General features: G+C 39.9%; 2 protein-coding genes and 1 long non-coding RNA gene across 5 annotated transcripts; 2 read left to right on the forward strand and 1 right to left on the reverse strand.

Moving 5' to 3' along the window:
- The first annotated feature begins 1,663 nt into the window (after positions 1 to 1,663).
- LOC117995957 (uncharacterized) lies at positions 1,664 to 2,587 on the forward strand. Its single transcript, XM_034983971.2, has one exon. The coding sequence runs from the start codon at positions 1,664 to 1,666 to the stop codon at positions 2,585 to 2,587; it is 924 nt and encodes a 307-aa protein (XP_034839862.2).
- Positions 2,588 to 5,267: 2,680 nt separating this feature from the next.
- On the forward strand, positions 5,268 to 5,830 carry LOC138404605 (uncharacterized). Its single transcript, XR_011238493.1, has 2 exons — positions 5,268 to 5,367; positions 5,628 to 5,830. It is a non-coding gene; the product is annotated as an uncharacterized lncRNA (long non-coding RNA).
- LOC138404604 (uncharacterized) lies at positions 5,271 to 10,728 on the reverse strand. 3 transcript variants are annotated; one of them, XM_069509170.1, is made up of 2 exons: positions 8,259 to 10,595; positions 5,271 to 5,461 (listed from the first exon to the last, which is right to left on the reverse strand). In XM_069509170.1, exon 1 carries the CDS (start codon positions 10,565 to 10,567, stop codon positions 9,197 to 9,199), a length of 1,371 nt encoding a protein of 456 aa, XP_069365271.1. In that variant the 5' UTR covers positions 10,568 to 10,595; the 3' UTR covers positions 5,271 to 5,461; positions 8,259 to 9,196. The 3 variants fall into 3 exon arrangements, 2 of the variants coding, with proteins under 2 accessions (XP_069365271.1, XP_069365269.1); XR_011238492.1 differs by lacking the exons at positions 5,271 to 5,461; positions 8,259 to 10,595 and adding exons at positions 5,530 to 6,129; positions 10,603 to 10,728; XM_069509168.1 differs by lacking the exon at positions 5,271 to 5,461 and adding an exon at positions 5,530 to 6,129.
- Between the last annotated feature and the right edge of the window lie 5,461 nt (positions 10,729 to 16,189).

The raw sequence follows: 16,189 nt of genomic DNA on the forward strand, positions 1-16,189 counted from the left end.
TTTACCGATTGTCAAATCAAAATTGCCCCCCATACAAATCCCTAGTTTCAATGGCAATTATGGAGATTGGTTGTCTTTCCGTGATTTATTTAAATCACTCGTTCATGATAATCCAAACATTACCCAAGTAAACAAATGTCAGTACTTAAAATCTAGTCTCACCGGGGATGCTGAAAGCCTGGTTAAACAAATACAAGTATCTGAGGATAATTATGATATTATATGGGATATGCTTAATAGAAGATATAATAACAAACGTAGCATAGTTAACACATTTTTCTCAAAATTGCTTAATCAAAAAAAATTAACAACAGAATCTGCAAAAGGTATTAGAGAATTATTGGACGTCACAACAGAATGCCTAGCTACATTAAAAGGATTGAATTTACCATCAGACAGCTGGGGTGACTTAATTGTTTACATCATCATACAAAAGCTAGATCCTGAATCTCACAAGTTATTTGAACAACGAATTGATTCTAATGATGTTTTACCTACATGGAAGGATTTATCTGATTTTCTAGAATATCGATTCCGTACCTTAGAGACTATTAACACTAATATCAAATCTAAAGATACCTCCAGATCTACCAATCTTAAAACTTTTCAGTCTACTGTGACGCAGTCCCAATTCTGCTTATATTGCAACGGCACCCATTTTATTTATCACTGTAAGGAATTTTGCAAACTTGATTTAAGTAAACGGAAGGATTTTGTTTTAAAGAACAATATTTGCTTCAATTGCATGAAGAAAAATCATTCGTCAAAGCAGTGCTTACAGTCCACTACTTGTAGAAAGTGTTCAAGGAAACACCACACACTTCTTCATGGATATAGTCCTAATCCTTCTAGTGAAAATACATCAGCTCCAGATCAATCACCTTCACATTCAACGAATGATGAGAATCCACAAACATCAGTACATACAACACAAACAATTGCTCTTACCAATTGTGCAGAGAGTTCTGTTACAGAAGTTCCAGTTATACTAGCTACAGCATTGGTTGATGTGCCATGTCCAAATGGCAGCGTACACACTCTACGGGCCCTGGTTGATCAAGGGTCCCAGGCATGTCTTATCACGGAGTCAGCATGCCAAGCTCTGGGTATTAAACGAACAGGTATTCAAGCATCTATTACAGGGGTTGGGTCATCCACAGCACTTTCAACCTCCATGATACAGTTCAACATTGAGTCTAGAAACAACCCAGGGATATCAGTCAAAGTCACTGCATTCACACTTAGTTCTTTAACTTCATACATACCTCTACGGTCACATGCAATTGATTGGCCACTACTGAATAAGATTCCATTAGCTGACCCCACTTTTAACAGAGCAGGGAAGATAGATCTCATCCTTGGAGCAGATATCTATGCAGAGATTTTACAAGACGGAGTAATTACACACAAAACTGAGAGTTCTACTCTAGTCGCTCAGAGAACTACATTGGGATGGCTAATTTCGGGGAGACATACAGCCAACAATTTGTACAACCAAGTCACGGTACATCACGTCAAGATGGAATTGAACTCCATTCTTGAACGCTTTTGGGAAATAGAACAGTCAAATGATACTCGAATAATGACAAACGATGAGCTTAAATGTGAACGTTTTTATGAAGCCACACACCAAAGATTAGAGAATGGGCGATATCAAGTAAGAATGCCATTCACAACCCATCCTCCTGATCTTGGTGAATCACTTACACTAGCCACAAAAAGGTTAGCCTCCTTAGAGAAGAAATTTGACAAGGATTCAGTCCTACATGAGAAATACAACGAGTTTATGCTTGATTATTTACAGCAAGGTCATATGGAGCCTGTGCCTTTACCAGAGATTCAAAAATCAAACCAATTATGTTATATACCACATCATCCTGTAATAAATGAACAACATCTGACCACAAAGCTCCGTGTCGTGTATGACAGTTCAGCCAAGACTAGCAATCATAAGTCACTTAATGACAATCTTATGGTCGGTCCAGCTTTACAAAATGACTTAAGAGATGTTACCTTGAGATGGAGACGACACCGCATAGCATTAGTTGGAGATATCCGTCAAATGTACAGGATGATAAGTAAAGATAAGAGAGATAGAAACTATCTACGAATACTATGGAGATTTAATGTGAATGATCCTATACAGCACTATCGCCTAACAACTGTCACCTATGGCACTTCTTGTGCACCCTATTTGGCAATAAAAACACTCAAACAGCTGGCAGAAGATGAAAGATCTAATTTCAATGATGAGGTGGCGGATAGAGTTCTTCAAGATTTCTATATTGATGACCTTCTGACAGGCGACAATACTCTAAATAAGGTCATAGACCTTAAAGAAGACATCACAAAGCTTTTGCAAAAGGGAGGTTTCACACTACACAAGTGGGCATCAAACAGTCCTGATATAGAAGAGGCTGAACAATCTACACGCAAAATACTAGGCATCATTTGGAATGGTCATACCGATAAATTTGAAGCAAAGATAGAGCTCCCTCCAATCAAGGAACCTGTCACAAAGAGAACCATTCTACGTGATATTGCTATGATTTACGATCCTTCCGGCTGGTTGGACCTGTTGTTATAGTAGCAAAGACCATGTTACAGAAACTTTGGATGGAAAAAATAGATTGGGATGATTCCCTACCTCAGCCTCTGTTGCAAGAATGGACAAAGTTTAGACAGGAACTCACAGACATGCCACCCACTGAGATTGATAGATGGCTGGGTATCACTGAAGACATTCACAGTATACAACTGCATGGATTTTCGGATGCATCATCTATAGCATATTCTTCAGTAGTCTATTTGCGAGTAATCACAACCCATAGTGATAGTCACACTATTGGAGTCTAGAACAAGAGTTGCACCAGTTAAGCAAATATCACTACCCAGACTTGAGTTGTGCGGGTCTGTCATGTTGGCAAAGTTACTACATAGAGTTCAAAAGGCCTTAAGCATTTCCATACACTCTGTGTATGCATGGACAGATGCCACGATCGTCTTGGCTTGGTTACAGCGTCCATCAAGCAATTGGACTATATTTGTTGCAAATCGTGTCACTGAAATCACTAACATCATAGACAAGGAACGATGGCACCATGTTTCATCGCAAGATAATCCAGCAGATGTTGCCTCAAGAGGCATCTCACCTAAAGATCTACCAGGTCATGAGCTGTGGTGGCGAGGTCCTGCTTGGCTCACTGAGATGGGCGACCCACCATGTCACGGTCCTGATTCTTGTCTAACAACAGAACTAGAGAAAAAAGTGTCTGTGAAAGTGCAAAGTGGTGTTGTGAGTGATAAAGGCAATAATAGTGATGATACAAATCTTAAACAGTGCTTCGAACTTGACATTCTGGGTAAATATTCTAGTCTAAGCAAATTAATTCGTATTGTGTCTTATATGTTGAGATTTTATGCCTGTTGTAAGCATAAAACTAACACAAAACAAATCTTGACACAACCTAGCTATCTTACATCCAATGAATTACATTATGCATTAACAGTTTTAATAAAGTTGTCTCAAAATTACAATTTAAAGTCTGAACTTGATATTATAAAACAGAAAATGAATGGAAAAGATAAATTCAAAGCTTTAAAAAGATTAGAACATGGCATTAAGATAGCAAAGTTGGATCCATTTGTTGATGAAAATGGTTTGTTGCGTGTTGGTGGCAGAATTCATAATTCTGAGCTAAATACTAATATGAAACATCCTGTTATACTTACCAAAGATTGTAAACTCTCTCTTTTGATAGTTCAAGATGCTCATTACAAAACTTTACATGGGGGAGTTCAGTTGATGTTAAATGTAATCAGGTCTAAATATCATATCATTGGGGTTAGATATATTGTTAAAAAAGTCCATCGGGCATGCTCAAGCTGTTGCAGACAGGCACGAAGGTTAAATACTCAATTAATGGGAAATCTACCAAAAGATAGAGTTACTCCGCAGAGACCATTTTATATTAGTGGTGTAGATTTTGCTGGCCCAGTTGTTCTCAAACTTTTTAGTGGTCGTGGATCTAACAAAACTGTCAAGGCCTACATTGCTATATTTGTATGTACTGCAGTAAAGGCTATACATTTAGAATTAGTGACAAGCTTAACCGGCGAAGGGTTTCTGGCTGCATTCCGCCGTTTTACAAGTAGACGTGGCCATTGCCTTAAGCTCATAAGTGATTGTGGTTCGAACTTCATTCGAGCCTCTAAAGATCTCAAAGAAAGCTTTGCCGACTGCACCAGAGGTTTGCCTAAAGAAATCTCTGACTTGTTAGCCAGTGATGGAACTACATGGCATTTTAACCCTGCAGGGGCTGCCCACATGAACGGTTTAAGTGAATCTGCAGTGAAATCGACAAAGTTTCACTTGAATCGTGTGTTAAGCGATACAAAATTAACTTATGAGGAATATTCTACTCTTTTGTGTCAAATAGAGTCATGCTTGAACTCTCGTCCATTAGTGCCGTTAAATGAAGATAGTGAAGGGACATCTGCACTCACTCCTGGACATTTTTTAATCGGTGAAATTCCTATTGTTGTCCCAGACCGAGATTTAGAAACAGTCAAAGTACCTTATGTACAAAGATGGGTGTATTTACAGCAAAAATTACAATCTTTTTGGAGAAAATGGAGTCAAGAGTATTTAATAAATTTACAAAAACGTCACAAATGGACTAGTGTTCAAGATAATATTAAAATAGGAGATGTTGTCTTAATAAGGGATGAAAGATTGCCACCCTCGAAATGGCTCATGGGTTTAGTAATTTCTACCTATCCAGGAGCTGATGGTTTAGTCCGGGTGGTTAGTATCAAATGTAAGGATACTGTCATTAAAAGACCTATTCATAAACTTTGCTTATTGCCCACACAAGATAACTGATTAAAGTCATAAATAAGTTTCTTATAAACTAAGAAAGAAAACTCATAGTTTGTTGTTTAAACAATGTTTAATAATTAGTAATTCATGTTGTTTATATTTGATTATACCTACTTATATCTTTGTTAAATTACCACTTTATTAGTTATGTAACTTCAACTTGCCACTATTTTGATCTGTACATCAACAATACCTACATTGTTAAACAAAGGTTTTAGTCTTAAAGTACTATGTAACTTAAAGCTAACTAGTCTTAATAAATTCACTTTATTATGTATTCAGTACAAGAGCTAAGTTCACTTTCATAAGTTAAATTCCAGATGTTTTGCCACAAAATATTTGCTAATTTTACTATAGTAGTTCACATTTTGTTTGTTTACTTTCATCAATTCAATTCCCAATTATTGGCTTTTAGGTGTGCCAGCTGGGCACAGAGTGTTTCGCCAGTGTCACGTTTATGGAGAAGGCACGAAGGAGATTGTTCGGTGAGAGCTGTTGTACAGTTAAATTTTGAATATCTACAAAATAGTTAAATTTTTTTTTTTTTTTTGGTAGTTTGTTAGTTTGTTAGTCCTTAACCTAGAAAAAAAAAACACAAATGATTAGTTGTCTATTAGATTTAAAACATTAGTTGGAGACAAACACAATAATATTTACAATTTAATTTTATTATATTCTATATATTTACATAAAAATCTACAATATGGACTAAACACAAACATTAATAAACATTCAACATTTATAGGACGAGGGACTTTGTGAGGGAGGACATCATAGAGAGGATGGAGAAGTTTGGGACAGTTGAAGAGGATGTGAGAAACAGTGCCTTCATGTAAGCCACACTCGCAGAGTGAGTTATCCCTTATCCGAAGTTTAGCCAGGTGGACAGGTGTACAAGAGTGACCGAGACGTAAGCGGGAGATAGTAGAGGAGATCCAACGATTCGCATATCTATGGCGAAAAAACCACGGTCGTCTTGGGATGTTTGGCTGGATGGATGCATAAAATTTACCCTTGATTAATTTTGATTTATTCCAACACATATTCCAGGATTTATCCATGTAGGATTTTGCTAGGGCACTTAAATCTTGTGGCGAATTTTTGAAGTGTTCCAGAGAACCAGATTCTATAGCTGTTTTTGCACAAGAGTCAGCAGTCTCATTTCCAGGGATACCTGAATGACCCGGGATCCAGACCAGCAAGATAGATAATCCTTTTTGATTACATGAAAACAGAGCTTCCCTGATCTGTAAAACGATGGAAGATCTTGATTTACTACGGAAAGGATTTTCCTTAATAGACATTAGGCAACTTAAAGAGTCAGTCAAAATAACTGTTTGTTGTATGTTATGGGATAGTGCATACAGGATTGCTTCCAATAAAGCAGTGGCCTCTCCTGTGAACACCGAAGTTTCGGGGGGACATTTGAATTTCAAAATTATTTTGTATCTAGGGATCCAGCAAGCCGCACCGACACATCCGCTAGGAGACAGCTTTGATGCATCAGTATAGATGAGAAGGTGATTTGGCCAATTTTGATGAATAATGGTTTGAAGTTTGGCATTAGTATCTGGAGACCCTTTAGTCAAACCAATATCTGTAATGATGGGAGGGTTGAATACCAGAGCTTTGTAGGGGGTAGAAAATAATGGATTTATAGGAAAAGTTGATATGGGATGGGGAAGGCTGGTATATTTTAAAAAGCTGTCCAACAAATATGAAGAAGTGTTGCGGGATTGAGGAAATTTGGATAGTTTGGTTAGTCGAGGCCAAAGGGGGTGAGATGACAGCTGTAACATCTTGCTGACAAAGCGGTCACAGAGGTATTGGCGACGAATGGTTAGAGGAGGATCAACACATTCCACTTGCAGGGCATTGGTAGGGGAAGTTTTCATAGCACCTAGAATAATTCTAAGGCACTTATATTGGACTTTATTAAGTTTATCCACAGCTGATTTATTGAAGGGATCTAAAACAAACATACAATAGTCCATGTGGCTTCGTACTAGAGCGTTATACAATAATTTTAAAGAATAAGGGTGGGCACCCCACCATACTCCCGCTACTGCGCGTATAACGTTAATACCCTTTTCGCATTTTTTCAACACGTGTTCAGAGTGGGCAAGTCCAGTCAGTCTGTTGTCTAGATAAATACCCAAAAATTTAGATTTGTCTGCAAGATAGATTGGTTGATCCTCAAATGAAAAGTGGAAGGTGGGAAGGGACCTTTTCCTTGAAAACACTACTGCCTGGCATTTGCCCACAGACAGAGACAAGCCATGGCCAGACAGCCATTGGCCTAGGTAAAACAAAGCAGAGTTGATACGACAGGATATTTCCTCTACACTGCCTGAGCTGTGATAGAGGACAATATCATCAGCATATTGTAAGATGTTACAAAAACTGTTGACCGACAATTCGAGATCATGGGTATATATGCTGTATAGCAGAGGGCTGAGGACTGAGCCTTGTGGGAGGCCTTTCCAGACAAGTCTGGGGGGAAGGTAGGTAGACTGATGCTTGACCAGAATGGATCTGCAGAACAGCAGATTACATATGAGATGGATTAACCTCGGAGGGATACTCAGATTTTGCAATTTTTGCCTGAGCACCGGAAGTAAAACATTGTCATATGCAGAAGCAATATCTAGAAATATACCCACGAGGTACTCTCCCTTTGTAAAGGCTAACCGAATGTCTGTTGTCAGTATGCTGAGACTGTCTGTAGTACTCAAGCCCTTCCGAAACCCAAATTGGGAGGAGGGAAGAATATTTCTGCTTTCTATTAGCCATTCCAATCGGTTTTTAAGGAGATGTTCTACTATTTTTGCCAAAGTAGATGACAAAGCTATGGGTCTGTAAGAATTTGGATCTAAAGGATTTTTTCCGGGTTTTAGGATGGGGATAACTATTTGGGATTTCCAAGAGTCCGGGATAATACCGATTTCAAAACATTTATTTATTATGTTAAGGAAATAATATTTAGCTTTGTCATCTAGGTTGGTCAAAAAGGAATATGGAACGCCATCTTCCCCTGGAGTTGAATCTCTGAGGCCGTTAAGAGCTGTTTGAAGCTCAGAAAAAGAAAAGGGGGCATCCATTTCATCTGTAATTGGAGCTGGCGCTGAATTTGGAAATGAATCCACATAGGGAACATAAGGTGGAGCCAGTTTGTCAGCAAAGTTGTTGAGCCAATCAGAAGGATTGTTAGAAGTTGGATCAGAATGGTTTAGGGAGCGACGGAATCTTCTAACATTTGTCCAGACAATTGTGGAAGGGGAACGAGGGCTAAGATTTTCACAAAAACGGATCCAGCTTGATTTTTTCTTTTTAATAACTAATCTTTTAACTTTGGCATCAAGTCTTTGGTACTTACAAAAGTTGTCTTGGGTCATGCAGTTTGAGTATAATTCCTCAGCAGCAGTTCTTTGTCCAAATAAATCTCTGCATTCCTCATCCCACCAGGGAGAGGAAAGCAGATGATTTTTGGGTGGATGTTTTTTAGGAATATGGGAATCGGCCGAAGATTTGAGAGATGTTACAAATAGGTTGTAGCAAGTCAAAGCACTTTCATCACCTTCCAACCCTGGGAGAGAGTCTATCATGCAATCCACGGATTGAGCATAAGCTGCCCAGTTTAGCTTTTTTTTAAGGTTATATTTTAGAAGAGGGTCATGGTTAGGTTGGGGGAGGGATCTATTGTTTAGTGAAAGGACAATGGGAAAGTGGTCGCTGCCGTGTGTCGACGGGAGGATTTTCCAAGAAATTTGAGAGGCAAGGTTAGGCGAACAGAGAGAAAGATCCACGGCAGTTTTTGGATTCTGATTAGGGAATACCCTGCGGGTTGGAGAGCCATCATTGAGGATGCAGAGACCTACATCATCAAGAATGTCAATCAATAGCGAGGCAAACCCATCACAGCCGTAGCACCCCCACATGGTGTGGTGAGTGTTAAGGTCACCCATGGCAATGATAGGACTAGGAACAGAAGAAAGAATAGACTGTAACTCAGGGAGAATGGAGGGGGAAGGATGAGGAATATACAGAGATACATAAGAGATGTTTAGTGCACGGACAGCGACAGCATTAATCTGATCGCTGTGGGCGGGAAGAGGGATTTGGGAATAGGAGATGGAGTGCCGGACAAAGACGGCACTGCCTGCATACCCATCATTCCTGTCATCCCTTAAACAGGTGAAGCCGGGCACCCGGAACCGAGAACCAGGCAACAACCATGTCTCCGAGATGGCAACGATGGCAGGATTATGCAGGTTGATAAGAGATAATAATTCATGTTTTTTGGGACGTAAGCTCTTACTGTTCCATTGCAATAGGATTATTGGGGCCGTTTTGGAGGATCTTAAACAGTTGGGATAAGTTGTTGGCAACGTTGGGCGGTAGGGGTATTTCACTACATGGCGAAAGAAGGGTCAAGAGAAGGGAGGTGATTTGCTCCAACATTGGGAGATTTCCAGAAGGAGAGTTGGTATTGTTTATAACGCTGCCATTAGGAAGGGATGAAGAAGGGTCAGCAACAATATTTTGGTGAGCTCGTTTGTCATATCCCCTTGCTAGAGGAGCTCGGGGACGAGGGGGGCGGATAATGGTTTGCCTGTATGACTTGTTTGAAGTCTGATGCGAGGGACGGGAGGGGGTCTTGAGGGGTGAGAAAGCGGGAGGGGAAAGCATCTCCTTTGTCATCTCTGCATAAGAGCGTCTGACAGGAGGGAACTGGGATGCCGCTTCCATGTATGAGATGTTGTCTTGGGACATGACGGTTTTTATTGACTGCTGTCTGGAAAATTCCGGGCAGGCTTTATCAGTGGAAAAATGTTTACCAGAGCAGTAGAGGCAAGTGGCTGACTCTTTGTCAGCTTCACAGGAGTCACCAGTGTGGGGTTGAGTGCATTTGTAGCACCTGGGCTTTGACCTGCAGATAGTTTTGGTGTGCCCAAACCGACAGCAGTTCAGGCACTGTATCGTCGGCAGTTTATAAGTATCAACGGGCAGGGACGTGTGGTAAGAGTAAACTTTAGAGGGCAGCATTTGCCCCCTAAAGGTTAACACCACGGATTGAGTAGGCACCCATGTCGTAGTGTTATCGGTTAGTACTTTTCGATTTAATCGTCTGGCTTTTACTACTTCCCCACAGCCTGGGGGTAGCTCCATTGAGTCAACGAGCTCGCCCATCGACCAGTCCACAGGGACTCCCTTGACCAAACCCATTCTGGTTACATTGTATGATGGTATGTGGGCTTTGAATTTGCACATGGATAGAATGGGATTGGTCAAGAAGTTATTGGCTGCAGCAGCGGTCGAAAACTCCACTGTAACCTTATTGCGGCCGATATTTTTAACGCCATCATGGATTATTGAGCCAATTTTGTGTTTGTGTAGGAATTGGCCAAAAGTAATGGCCCTCAATGAGGCACCTGAGGATGGGTCTTCAACTTCACGCGCGACTTGGACGATAAACGGTCCCTTGTCATCAATGGAGTACGACTTGGGGCCTTCGGAGAAGGAGGGGTGAACGTAGAAATTTTGGACAGAAGGGTTCGTCTGTGTAGGGTCCGTTATGGTTTTTTTAGAGGCGGAAGGAACAGGTCCATCCTCTCCTTGACGTTTGCGGGATGTAGGATTTGAAACTCCCGGATCGGGAGGTTCACTGGGTGGATGTATGTTCATTTCGCAGGCTAGTTAGCACATATCTTCCTACTTACCAGCACCAATACGGTTAGTATTCACATAAATACCAAATAACAACTATTTATAGTGTAAAATTCACAGTAAAAACGCCAAAAAACACCGAAATCACTCTAATACGTGCGTCAACCAAAGAACGCTCCTGACAAGTCTTTACTTTTATAATGTAAGGTTAAGTACATCTTGACACAATAACAGTATGCATTTGATGTTGCCATATTCTTGTTATTAAATACCTTACTGTCTTTGTGTCATGTAGGTACCATAGAGTAATTAGTGTTGGTGTTTTGTTTCGCCTATTCAGAATATTAGGTTTTTTTTTCTTTCACATAAAAGGACAGTCGTCCTTTGGGAGGCGAAATGTTTACGGAATACTTAAAAAAAAAAAAAAAAAAGAGCACTCCTAAAATTAATGTCACATGTCACTTATGTAACCTATAAAACGTTTTGTTAAATAGATTGGTTTTAAAAATTCACTAGTTTTATTTGTGTGATAACTATCAAATTAGCCGTATTCATCACCAATCAGGCTGAGGATTAATAATAATAATTATCGGTCATTCTCCTTCCTATTTCTGATGTACGTGCCTAGCGCGCCTACATATACGTAGTGTGCCGCAGGCTTTACATATACTACAATCATAACTTTAATCATAGATAATATACTAATACGGGTAACTTTAATATTCCTGAACGAGCTGTCAAGTATCAAACGAAGTGACGTTAGCTGCTGTATACTATCTCTATGGCTGCTATTACCAACAAACGTCAGCGTCAGCGAACGTCACAAGCACAGAGTACCTACTTATATATAGGTACTGGTATAGAGACGTCAGCTAATCTTTCGTAGTGGCGCCATCTGTTTCTAATTGCAGTAACTATTGTATGTAATTTATTTTTAATTTTTTCCGGCCTTGGATACTAGTTTTTTAAGGTCAACTATATAGCTATACGTATAACAGGTATAACACGTGTGCAGGTTTGATTCATAATATTATATTATTTTTATAGGTAGTGACTTCAAAGAAAATACTAATCAAAAATTATAATCCTGCTTAGGTACACGTCGCAATATGGCAGAAATTCAGTCTTATTCTTAGTTCGGCCGCATTATTTATTATTAATTTATACATTGAAAGAAGTACTTTCAGTACTAAAAGTTGAGGTACTAAAACAAAACCCGTAATTTATTATTTAAAACTAAATTTTCTTTTTTTCTTTACACATGATTTTTGTACTGCATTCTCTATAGGTATTAGGTTATGTTGAATTTAGCATGAATTTATAAGTGAATATCCCAGCAGTACACTTGAATGGATGGATCACGGATGCAGTAACACTGCGTAAACAAAAATGTGGCACAAACATGGATGTCAAGGTTGCTATAGTACCCTTATTATAAATGCGAAAGTGTGTTTGTTTGTTGGTTTGTCCTCCAATCAAGTCGCAACGTGCAACGGATTGACCTGATTTTTTGCATGGGTATACTATAGACTATACATATAGTCTATGGGTATAGATATAGACCTAGAGAGTGAAATAGGCTACTTTTTATCCCGGAAAATCAAAGGATTCCCTCAGTGCTTTTAAAAACCTAATTCCACGCGGATGAAGTCGCGGGCTTCAGCTAGTAGCATAGGAGTAATAGTGTCCTGTGGCTAGTAGCACCTAGTAGTAAATAAAACTTTTTGAGTCGTAGAGATCATCTTCTTCTTCTTAATTTGCTTTATGGGAAGTCGTAGAGATACCAGACTACAGTGCGACAAGGCTCTCTTGCCACTTGATTGACATTGACAGGGGGGCGCTATTGGAGAACAAAGGCTTAGAATATTCAAACAAGAACAAAGGGGACACTTGACAGCACCGTTAGTTCCGATTTCGCCACGCGCCAAGATAGCCTTGTCGCACCGTAATTTATTTTTTGATAAAACGCCATCTAGTTCTAATTGCACAAACTAAAATTACGAAGATTTTTTATACTAAACAACATTAATTCCAATGTACTCTGTGATTAATTCTATCTGTTAAGACCCTGGTCACAAGTTTGTTTATCTATTTGTGGGTATAGCTGTCATTATGTTAAAAATATAATATTTAAAAAGAATAAGTGAGAAAACAAGATTTTGTACAGCGCATTCAGAAGTCAGACAAGTGTAAAACTATGTAAGAACATTACATAGGTATACATAGCATACTAGAGGAATGTCGCATGACACGAAGCAAATCGCACTCACTATTTTTTAACCACTGCTCTCTTTACTCTCGAATTGGCGATTCTGGAGTCCTTTGAAACCACAGCTGTAGTTGCAGGCGCAACGGTAGGCCTAGAAACATCCTGAGCAGGGGCCGGGATGGCGTTCAGCTCCGACAAAGTAGTGATGCGATGCCGCTTACCTTCGGAGTCAATCACCATAATATAGCTCTCCCTGGTCCAGCACTTCGCTATGCCAAATCGTTGTCGCGCCGCTAGGAAGGTCTTGTGACGACTTTTGATTAGAAACTCCGATAAAGTTCGGTGCCCTTCAAGTTTGTCTTAGCCGACCAGACTTTGTCCCTTAACGCCAGCTATTTAAACTTTACGAGGACAGCACGAGGCTTGTCATCACCAGCCCGACCCAGGCGATGACAGCGACCAATAGAGCTCGGTGTAAGCTGTGGCAGCCCCAAATGCTCGGACAACAACTTAGAGACTGCTGTGCCGGGGTCTTCCTTCTCTGCTTCTGCAACACCATGAACAAGCAGGATCTTCCTCCTAGAGCGCATTTCGAGGTCATCCTGCTGTCGCGCCAGGAGCTCCACCTGATTTTCCACCACCACCAGCAGGTTTTCTAACGCTGTCAGTACAAATGCACAAAAAGCAGCAAACTGAGAATTGATGTTGGATGTGGGGCTTGTAGCGGGAGCAGCACCCTTTCACCCTGCGGTGTGGATGCACCGTTAAGTCTCTTTCATGCTGCTCTAAACACCTGTCGCTAATTTCTAGGGTTCCATACTTCAAAAGAACCCTTATACGATATGACTTTGTTGTCTGTCTTTCTGTCCGTCCATCAGTCCATCTGTCCGTCTGTCTGTCTGTCTGTCTGTCTGTCTATCGTGTCTGTCAAGAAAACCTATAGGATATTTCCGGTTGATCTAGAATTATAAAATTTGGCAGGTAGGTAGGCCAAGCAAAGGCAGCACAGCTACACACTCTTACAGCACAAGTAAAGGAAAAAATTCGAAAACCGTGAATTTGGTTACATTACAATTATAATTAATATTTTCAAAATAACATAACTAGGTATATCAAGTGGGGTACCATATGTAAGGGCTTAACATGTACATTCTAAAACAGATTTTTATTTATTTTTATGCCTAATTATTTTTAATTTATCATGCAAAATGTCGAAAAAATACCGTTCCTCCCCCCATCTGCGAAGTTAAGTAGGTACCTAATCGAAAAATCTGATATACCTTATTATGGTCAATTGAAGTTTATGTATATTTTACAGAAAAAATAAAACTAACACTTTAACTATCATAGTTTATATATATTAACAATAAACCTTAACAAACAAAGTTAGTTTTGCGGTTCATTAACAATTGATAGATCTTTATGAGCATTACTAAGTTTTTTCTTCATTTTGTTAACTGATATTAGCTCAATGTCGTCCAGAAACGGGTCAGAACTCTTGACTCGATAAATCTGCTTATCTTTATTCACGGAATCTTGTTTTTTGTCATTTTGTTCCCTCAGTAAGCCATCTACTTTTTGACCAGTTCCAGAGCTTTCAGTTTTTCCACCAGAAGTAGGACTTTCCTTTTCGTAACTATGCCCAAAACATTCATCTCTAAAGCTAGTGCCAGGACTGTGACTCAGGCTGATACTTTTATCTCTAAAACTCAGATCGGTGCTTTCGTCTTTAAAACTAGTTGCAGGGCTTTCTATATAGCTTGAACTGGCGCTTCGGCTTTCATCTACACACAGCGCACACTGGTAGCTTCGTCTTTGCGGCTCCGCACAGGGCTCTCTACCGAGCTAGTGCTAGGTTCGGATTGTCTATCTTCACTTGTATCCCTTTTGTAATAACTGGAAAAATAATGAGTATACTCATTCTTACTTGACTTTCTTAACTACTAAGATAATATTTTTGTTTGTTCATCTATTAATGTGCGTAAATCATCGCAAGAGTGTATTATATACTTAGCTACTCCCCGGTCGTTCCACTGAATTACATCACAACTTAGTCTTCTTTTAAAAATTCCTGACTTCATTAGTAAATACGTACGTACGTAGGTAGTTTACTTGCACCATTTATAGGCCCAGTCCCATCGTACTTTCCTAGTCCGGCTTCTGAATCTCTGGTACCACCGCATTTGTCATTCAACACTGAAACTAATAACATTTTTTTTTTCAGAAACAAACATTATAACATTAGAACGCGCACTCTGAACAGCACCGAATAACACATATAACCTTCCAACCCCCATTTCACCCCTCAAGGGGGGGGGATTTTCTCATAGTCATTTCTTAGATGACACCTAACCTCAAGAAAAAACCTACTTTTCAAATTTCAAGTTAATTATAATATCAACAAAACTCAACGAGTTGCAAAGCTGAAAATAATGGTCTTAATCATGATCAACCAACCACCAGGCCACTAATGAGCACGTGTCTCCTCTCAGGGTTAAAGCCATAGTCTACCACGCTGGCCAAGTGCCGATGGGCAGACTTCACACACTTTCGAGAACATTATGAACAACTTCCAGGCGTGCAGGTTTCCTCACGATTATTTGGCTTAGTCATCTAAATATATAAAAGGAAAAGGTGACTGACTGACTGACTGACTGACTGACTGACTGACTGATCTATCAACCCACAGCTCAAACTACTGGACGGATCGGGCTGAAATTTGGCATGCAGATAGCTATTATGATGTAGGCATCCGCTACGAAAGGATTTTTGAAAATTCCACCCCTAAGGGGGTAAAATAGGGATTAGAAATTTGTGTATTCCACGCAGACGAAGTCGCGAGCATAAGCTAGTCTAAATATATAAAAGTTGACTGACTGACTGATTGACTGATCTATCAACGCACAGCTCAAACTACTAGACGGATCGGGCTGAAATTTGGCATGCAGATGAGCTATTATGACGAAGGCATCCGCTAAGAAACGATTTTTGAAAATTCAACCCCTAAGGGGGTGAAATAGGGGTTTGACATTTGTGTAGTCCACGCGGACGAAGTCGTGAGCATAACCTAGTTAAAATTAAATTTATTTCTGACACCTATACATTGCACAATAACGTTACAAGTCTGTCTTTAGTTTGACTTATAAAAACGCTAGAATGTTAAGTCAGTCTCCAGCTTCATAGTTGTTATGGAGCATAGCTAGTAAGGTCACTCCATGAAGCCCTCGGCAACCTGGGCGGTCTATTTGGCTTCTGGAGCGAGCTTGGATGGCTGGAGTGAAGACTTCGGCGGGGAGGGGCGATGAGACGGAACAACAACAGACGGAAACGTTTAAGTGCGGAAACCAGCCCAGAATGAAGAATGAATGAAGCATATTTTATAATTAGGCAATAGCTCTAACCTTTGCTCAACGCTGAGATCCAAAAATTGA

This window comes from Maniola hyperantus, unplaced genomic scaffold (genome assembly GCF_902806685.2).
Source record: "Maniola hyperantus unplaced genomic scaffold, iAphHyp1.2, whole genome shotgun sequence".
Classification (NCBI taxonomy): domain Eukaryota; kingdom Metazoa; phylum Arthropoda; class Insecta; order Lepidoptera; family Nymphalidae; genus Maniola; species Maniola hyperantus.

Coding starts and splice junctions, on each gene's coding strand:
- LOC117995957 (XM_034983971.2), top strand. CDS start 1,664: ATGCCATTCACAACCCATCCTCCTGATCTTGGTGAATCACTTACACTA.
- LOC138404604 (XM_069509170.1), bottom strand. CDS start 10,567: ATGAACATACATCCACCCAGTGAACCTCCCGATCCGGGAGTTTCAAAT.